The sequence below is a fragment of the Cervus elaphus genome, chromosome 5, assembly GCF_910594005.1.
Source record: "Cervus elaphus chromosome 5, mCerEla1.1, whole genome shotgun sequence".
Classification (NCBI taxonomy): domain Eukaryota; kingdom Metazoa; phylum Chordata; class Mammalia; order Artiodactyla; family Cervidae; genus Cervus; species Cervus elaphus.
Window position 1 is genome coordinate 114,369,922 of NC_057819.1, and position 8,368 is coordinate 114,378,289.

The 8,368-nt window shown below is 57.7% G+C and overlaps 1 protein-coding gene across 1 annotated transcript; it reads left to right on the forward strand.

The window, feature by feature from the left end:
• The first annotated feature begins 32 nt into the window (after positions 1-32).
• Positions 33-7,268, forward strand: LOC122695114 (2',3'-cyclic nucleotide 3' phosphodiesterase). The gene is made up of 4 exons (XM_043904619.1): positions 33-278; positions 1,522-2,191; positions 4,210-4,349; positions 5,806-7,268. Exons 1-4 carry the CDS (start codon positions 276-278, stop codon positions 6,253-6,255), a joined length of 1,263 nt encoding a protein of 420 aa, XP_043760554.1. The 5' UTR covers positions 33-275; the 3' UTR covers positions 6,256-7,268.
• Positions 7,269-8,368: the final 1,100 nt, after the last annotated feature.

The following is an 8,368-nucleotide window of genomic DNA, read 5'->3' on the forward strand; positions in this document are numbered from 1 at the left end:
CGCAGGCAGGGGGCGGGGCGCAGCGCTCCGCCGCTTCCTCCCAGGGCCAAGTGAGCGTGGAGTTTCGATTCGCAGAGCCTGCGCAGAGGGGGCCGGCCCGGCCCGCCCCCGGCCCGCCCCGCCCCCGGCCCGCCCGCGCGCGCTCTGCCCCGGGCTATGTAAGGCGGCCGCGCGTGGATTCGCGCCATCGCTAGACTCCGTGTCCCTCCGCGCAGGCGGGCGGTCCCGGAGAGCTAGTGCTGCGAAGGCGGCGACGGCGGCGACCCCTGCTCATCATGGTGAGCGGGAGGGCTGGGCTGGGACCCTAACGGAAAACGAGAGCGTTGGGGGACTTGGGGGGAGGGCGGGAGGAAGTGGCATGCAAATAAGGACTCGAGGTTCCGTAGTTGAGTCGGGACTTTCTCGGCTGAGGTAGGGACCGCGCGGGGAGAATGGGGAGTGGGGATGACGCTGTAGAAAGAAGGGAATTAGGGAATCGAGCCGCACAAGCAACTCCCCCGGCGCACATCCGGGTGGTGGGTGGTCCGGGGTAGCAGGCACTGGGCCCCGCGCTGGGCGGGCATTCGGCACCGCCTCCCTGCCCTGGGCCTCGCTGAGATAATGTGCGCCTGTTGAGCTGTCTGGGTGCTGGCGGGAGGCGGGGCCTCGCGGCTTAGAGGAAAAGGGGCTTTACAGTCAAAAGTGTTGCTGCCAGTGGCTGCTGCCAGTGGCTTTGCGCAGGCAGGAAAACGAGTGGCTCAGAGAGGTGCTGCTGACACACAGCAAGGGGTGCGCAGAGCTAGACCCCGACGCAGGTGCCCTGTACCGCCCAGTCCTGGGGCAGGCACAAAGACCGCGACTTTGTGGGGGGCCCAGGGCCGAGGAGGAGGTGGCAGGCTGTGCTGAATACAGCCCTTTGTCCGGCCCTCTCCGGCCCAGCCCCCCACCAGCCCTTCTGTGGGACCATTGTCCCCCCATCCCAGACAAGAGAGTATTATCTGTTGCTGGCCTTGTTGGGGGAAGGGAGGCGGTCTTCGGGTGACCCTTCTCCACCCCCACCCTCCTCGGTGCGCTCAGGGGCCAGGGCAGCAGTGGTTTTACCCAGACATAGAGCCCCCCACCTCCAAAGAGGTCATCCTTAATAGAGGCCAGGAATATAAAGTTAGGCTTTGCTTCTAGAAACGCAGGCTTTCAGGCTCTCTCCTGCAGGCACTTCCCAGCAGTTTTCCTTTCAAGGTGGCCGCAGTGGGTGATCCTTGAGGCTCCGGTTCTCTCTAGAGGGAAGAGTTTGGGACTGCCCAGACAGCCCTCTCTTCATACTGTACAGCCAGAAGCCCTCAGGTCCCAAGGACCTAGGAGAGACCCGTCTATCACCGCAGGGCTTGGGAAGGTGCCCACGACCCCGGGGGGTGCCTGTCAATCAAGGGCCGGGGTGCCTGGAGTGGGGGGATTCCTGGATAAGGCCAGGCCTGAGAGGAAGAGGTGAGGCTGGCGGGGCGGCCCTGCGTGACCTGGCTGACGCCTGTCTTCCCCTCCTCACAGAGTAGAGGCTTCTCCCGAAAGAGCCAGACGTTCCTGCCCAAGGTCTTCTTCCGCAAAATGTCATCCTCAGGGGCCAAGGACAAGCCGGAGCTGCAGTTTCCCTTTCTGCAGGATGAGGAGACGGTGGCCACGCTGCAGGATTGCAAGACGCTCTTCATCCTGCGAGGCCTGCCTGGGAGCGGCAAGTCCACGCTGGCCCGGTCCATTGTGGACAGGTACCGGGATGGCACCAAGATGGTGTCTGCCGACAGCTACAAGATCACCCCCGGTGCCCGGGGGGCCTTCTCCGAGGAGTACAAGCGGCTGGACGAGGACCTGGCTGCCTACTGTCGCCGGGACGTCCGGATCCTGGTGCTGGATGATACCAACCATGAGCGGGAGCGGCTGGAGCAGCTCTTTGAGCTGGCTGACCAGTACCAGTACCAGGTGGTGCTGGTGGAGCCCAAGACGGCCTGGCGGCTGGACTGTGCCCAGCTCAAGGAGAAGAACCAGTGGCAGCTGTCCGCAGACGATCTGAAGAAGCTGAAGCCTGGGCTGGAGAAGGACTTCCTGCCCCTCTACTTCGGCTGGTTCCTGACCAAGAAGAGTTCCGAGGCCCTCCGCAAAACTGGCCAGACCTTCCTGGAGGAGCTGGGCAACCACAAGGCCTTCAAGAAGGAGCTGCGACACTGTAGGTGGCGGGGTGTATGGGTGGGGGCACTCAGCCTTATTCGTGAGCCCCCTCGTTTGCTGGGCGTAGGGTGCTGCGTGCCCGGGACCATTGTTCTCCAAGCTCTTGGGGGATGCAGGGGGGCTCACCTGGTGCTGGCAGAGGTCTCCTGGGGCGGTGCACAGTCAGTGGGACCTGGGAGAGGTTTTCGCCAGGGACTTGCCCTCTCACTGTCTCCCCAGCTACCCTCTCCCAGCCTGGAGCTAGACCACCGACCCTGTCTTAGAGGTGGGGAGAGCAAATTGCATACTGTCATACTAGGAAGTACATCAACGTTTCATAGAACCCTGGAGGGAGAGTCTGGTCCAATGTTTTCAAACTCATTTTTAGCCGCAGAACCATTTTCTAAAATACAATATGCCATGGAGGCCTAAACTGCAAAGAACTTACTACTAGGACTACTGTTAACGCCAGTGGGGACGGTTCCCAGGCCCTGAGCCAGCCAGCGCGCCTCCTGTGGCATTGCACAGCTCCAGAGAACAGTCTCATGCCTAGAGTCCAACCTCGTTTTTGCAGATGGGAAATGCACAGAACGGATGTGGGGTTTGCCCAAAGCTGTCGTGAGAGCCCTAGACTCTATCGCCTCTAGAGGAGCCTTCCCTTACTGGGTCAGACCAGCGTGCCCTCCTGCTGTTTGCTCCACGGAGAGGGGAGATTTGGGATAGGGAAGGCCCCCCAGTGGCTCTTCTCCAGGGACCTGTTGGGGACATGTCACCCACTCCCACTAATCATCTCTTCTTCCTTTAATGCATTCCTAGTTCCCCCACCACCCCTCAATTTTAGACTTGAAATATCCCCACCTGTGTTTCTTTGGGTTGTCAGAGGTGAGTTGTGCCTGTATATGTTCTCCGAGGACTTTTCTCAGCTCCTAAGATTCTAATGCTGGGAAAGCAGGAAACCAGGATGCTTGCACCACCTGGTATGAGCCCTGTGCCTGTGAGTAGTGTCACAGAGACGTGCCCGAGGCAGGGCTTCTGGTTAGCACTGGTTCTGCCCTGTAGAGTGACTGCCCCTTGAAGCTGCATTTATCATTAAAAACTGGGACCCTCAACTTCCTGGAGATCCAGTGGTTAAGATCCCACGTTTCCATTGCAGGGGGCATGGGTTCAATCCCTGGTCTCAGAATTAAGATCCCACATGCCCCACGGCGTGGCCAAAAAACCAAAACAACCTGGTGTCCCTCTGCATAGGGCAGCGGAGGAGAACTGTTAATGGGCCACAAACAGGGCCTGCCCTCCGAGTGGAGGTCTCCCTGCCCTGTGGAGGGTGAGCTACATCCTCAGAGGGACTCAACCCTGGGAGTTAACAGGAAAAGCCTAGTGACTGAGAAACTAGCCTTAAGGTTATCCCATTATCTTCTGAGACCCTTCCTGTACCCACTACTTTCTAAGACCCATTATAGCCTCTCATCCACCAAAGGAGGCTGTAGGCTACCTGTTGTTCCAGTGGCCAGCTGTTTCTTGTTCCAGGGACCCCAAGTGAAATAGGTCATGACTGATAGTTATCTGGGTGGTCACCTCCTATCCTATCTGATTGACAGATGAGAGTTACTCACTTGCCCCATGTCCAACAGCTTAGAAGTGGGCTGGATGTTATGCTCTTTCTGGCTCCTTCCATTAAACCATACAGTTCCCCTCCTCTTTTTTTCTTTCTAGCCCCCTTTTCATGACCTGCTTCCCTGTTTTTTCAGATGTGTAGCTCTGTTGAAGCTCAGATTCCCTTGGCTTATGCTGTCTTCCCCTGGGTTACAAGTGCCTTAGTTTTCAAGTCTGGGTAAGAGATGTAAAAATTTGCAGAACAAAAAGCAGGGAACTTAAAACACCTTTTCATAGCACTAGAGTTGCTATTAATTTGCCCAACGTGAATGGTAGTAGATTGCTCAGTTACCGTGGATTGCAAATTTCAGCTCAAGCTCTTGGTGATAGCTGCAGCGATGCCTCTACTCTCCCGCCCTGACCACCCTTCCTCTCCCCCCGCAGTTGTCTCTGGGGATGAGCCCAGGGAGAAGATTGAACTGCTCACCTACTTCGGGAAGAGACCGCCGGGCGTGCTGCACTGCACAACCAAGTTCTGTGACTACGGGAAGGCCGCTGGGGCAGAGGAGTATGCCCAGCAAGATGTGAGTGCTCCCCAGGAACCTGGCTGAAGGGGGGAGTGGGCAGGGCCCTCTGGAGACCAGAAACCAGACAGCCTCTCAGGAAAGGTGGAGTTTGTCCCAGCTTGTGCTTATGCAGCCTGAGTGGTACCAAGCTCAGTGGCCCCGCTAGGCAGTGCCGCCAGCTTTTGCTGTCACCCCGGGGCCTGCCCCTCCTGCAGATGCTTAGGGAATGCTGGCTTCTAAGCCTGTGTTCGGTTCCAAAGGCTAGAAGTCCCTTAGGCCCAGGAGACTGGTGCTCTGAAGTCCCTGTCCCAAGTCTGAGGCCTGGTCGTGCCCCGGAATGGGGAGTGTCAAGCGTTAGAAAGGCTTATTGGCTTAGGGGTACCAGCCCCTTCCCTGCCTGCAGGCTACCCCCATCTCCTACCTACTCACATGGGATCCTCAACCACCTGGCGTGGCGCTCTGGTGCGCCTGGCTGACCCCAGCCTCCTTCAGGTTGCCTCTGCAGGAAGGCTGTCCCTGACCCTCTGCCAGCTCCCTCACTTCTCTGCCTAGTTTAACAGCCATTTTACTTACTTGTTCAGTGGTCTCCTCCCACACGAATGGAAGCTTTCCGAGGGCAGCAGTGTGGTTCACCTTGTATCCCTGGGCCTCCCACAGTTGCATGAATGAACAGGAAGCACACACTTTCACTCCCACCTCTAACTGTGCATTCATTTAGCAAGATTTACTAAGCACCTGTTAACTGCCAGACAGGGCCTCCCAGGTGGCTCAGTAGTAAAGAATCTGCCTGCAGGGCAAGAGACTCAGGTTCAATCCCTGGGTCGGGAAGATCCCCTAGAGAAGGGAATGGCAACCCACTCCAGTATTCTTGCCTGGAGAATCCCATGGACAGAGGAGCCTGGCGGGCTGCAGTGCACAGGGTCGCATAGAATAGGGCATGACTGAGCACATGTTCACGCACACAGTAGACGCTGTTGGGATGAGGGGTCATGAGCAAGATAGGGAAGTTTTTTATGGTCAAAATGGGAGAGATGGGCTTTCTGAGAATCAGGTATACCATAAGCCACAGTGTATGGAGTCGATTTTGATCAAAGGCCTTTATTTCTGCCCTCACCCCGCCCTCCAGGATACTGTCTGGATACCAGGGTGCTTTTAGGGGTTGAGTCGGGTAGTAATCACAGCAGCCCTTGCCAGGTCCTCAGTCCTCACCCTGAGGAAGGTTCAGCATCAGCCCTCTCTTACAGGTGAATGAGCCTTGCAGCCCGTGGGTGGGGAGCCCAGGCCTGACCTCAGGAAGCCTGGCGTCGCTCACCCCTGCTCTCTCCTGCCTCTGGCACCGCTGGCTTTTTAAGCAACCTGCCAGTGTCGGTGGGAAGACGTCCACCCGGCACCAGGCTCTCTGCTTGTGGTGCTCACTGTCCCTTGTCACCGCCACCACCTCTAGCTCGGTCTTCTGCCCTCTCCCCCTCTGTAGGTAGTGAAGAAATCCTACGGCAAGGCCTTCATGCTGACCATCTCGGCCCTCTTCGTGACACCCAAGACGACGGGAGCCAGGGTAGAGCTGAGCGAGCAGGAGCTGGCCTTGTGGCCGAGCGACGTGGACAAGCTGTCCCCCTCTGACAACCTGCCACGGGGCAGCCGCGCACACATCACCTTGGGCTGCGCGGGCGACGTGGAGGCCGTGCAGACGGGCATTGACCTGCTAGAGATTGTGCGGCAGGAGAAGGGGGGCAGCCGTGGCGAGGAGGTGGGTGAGCTCAGCCGGGGCAAGCTCTACTCCCTGGGCAGCGGGCGCTGGATGCTGAGCCTGGCCAAGAAGATGGAGGTCAGGGCCATCTTTACGGGGTACTACGGGAAGGGCAAGGCCGTGCCCATACGCAGCGGCCGCAAGGGTGGATCCCTCCAGTCCTGTACCATCATCTGAGCGTCCCGGGCCACCTGCCCCTTCTTTACAAGGGAAGTGGGAGGGGAGGGGAGCATCCCTCTGCTTGATCTTTTGATTCTTTTTTATTTTTTACTCAAAGTTAACTTTCCTGTAATTTTTGAAAACTTGTAAAATAACTACTCTCTTTTCCTACCTACCCCTTCCTCCTCTAACGCGCAAGCTCTCAACACAAGGGGGTGGGTAGGCGTCACTTAGGAACCTGGACCACAGTTGAAACAGGCTGGGCCAAGTTTGGCCTGGACTGGAGCCACGACCCCAAGCCCTGCTTCTAGTTACCGGGCCCCCAGGCCCACTGCCCCGCACAAGGCTGGCTAGTGGGGAGGGACACCCCAGCACTGCAAGTACTCATGGAGTGGTTGGTCACCAGCCACAAAAAACTAGTGGTGGATTTGAGATGGGAGGATCCCTGGGTTTTGAACCCATTTCCTAATTGGTATACTATTTTCCAGGGTAGAGAAAGGGTTTACCTTCTCCTCCTCACACTGTAACTAGGTAACGGTTTGACAACTAGGGGAGAAAACAGAGTAGGCAGCAGCCACACCCCAGGCTGGCTGCAGGTCTCATCCGGGGAAAGGGATGGGCTGCCGTCCTTCCAGCAGCGTGGCCCTGCTGTGTCGGTGGGGAGATCAAGGCCAGAGACAGCCTTGGTGGGAAAGCACCAGTATTGCCATCTGCCCAGCCTATCCTGCCTCCTCCGTGCCTCTGGAGGCCTTTGTGTCTCTGCTAAAAGGGGTCAGTGGGCACCAAAAGCCAGTGGAGTGGCCCCTGGCTGTCATGGGCCAAGCCCTATCCGGTGCCTCTGGAAGGAGGGGTTTTAACACTGCTCTAGGAGCTGGGGTTCCTGGGGTGCCCTCCACTGCCCTCCGCTCAGTAACGGCCTTGCTAATCAGGCTGTCACTCGACAGAAGTGCCTGGACTGAAGTTACTCTCCTGGCTTTGCCCAGCCTCAGCAACTTGTAAGACTGATAATGAAATAAATCATGTTAATCCTAGCTGCGTGCATCTCTCTCCTCCTGGGGCCCGCTCAGTCTTCCCTGGGGCGAGGGCAGGGTGCCTTAGGACTGCCTTTGTCCCCCAGCTTGGGGCCATCGGTCCTGTCTCCCCTCTGCGGGCTGGGCACAGCTGTGGCGAGGCTGGGCAGCTGAACAGTGTCGGCTTTCATCAGGAAGCAGGAGGGAGAGAGGCTGGCCTTGGAGGCGCCCAGACAGCAGGGACACGTAGCACAGAGCAGCCCCCGCCCCCAGACACTGGGCACAGGCCCCCAGGTGCGCCCAGCCAATCCAATCGGAAGGACCTCAGCAAGACCCGGAGTTATCCAGGGAGGGCACCCTCAGGTCAATGCCACTTGAAACACAAGGGAAGAGCTGACCCTCAAGAAACTCTTCCAGGCTAACAAAGGCCTGGTTGGCTACATGGGAACTTCCCAGGCCTAATGCAGTCAGCATTTCACCATGGTCTTGGCATTGAAGGGACAAGACTGAAAAGAAAGGGGCCGAGGCTCAGAAGGAAGAGAAGTAGTTGGCTATTTGGGCCAAGGTCTTTACCCAGCCATCTCTACTTAACCAGAGCACCAAAAATTGGAGCTTCAGCCAAAGCCTCAAGTGTCTGCCTGGATGTCCTGAGATGATTCACCACAAACACGAAGCTTGACATGAACAGCATGACAAACGCCACTGCTTTCTGCCCCTGCTTGCCTTCCATGAAGGGACACGTGTGACGGCTAGGGGCGTTTACTAAGAATTCCAGCTAATGAGCTGATGTCAGCACCCATACCACTGGGCCCAGGAGCTGCCTGTCCCACTTGGGAAGGGTCTGAGGGTCAGGGAGGCAGGATTTTGTCTTTGTTGCCATCTCCCTCAAGCAGTGGGAACTGTGAACGCCTGTGTAAATCTGAGTTAGCCCACCTGGGCACCTGGCACCCACTTTGGACACATGCAGCTTCTAGTGATTTTTGGTGGCCCCTACCATAGAATGTGCTCTCAACTCACTGCCCCAGGACTGGCATCAGGCTGGGCCCCACAGCATCCCCAGGGCCTGCTTAGCATGCATGTGCTAAACAGATTTTGAGGGGGCAGCCAGCAGCCCATCTGCC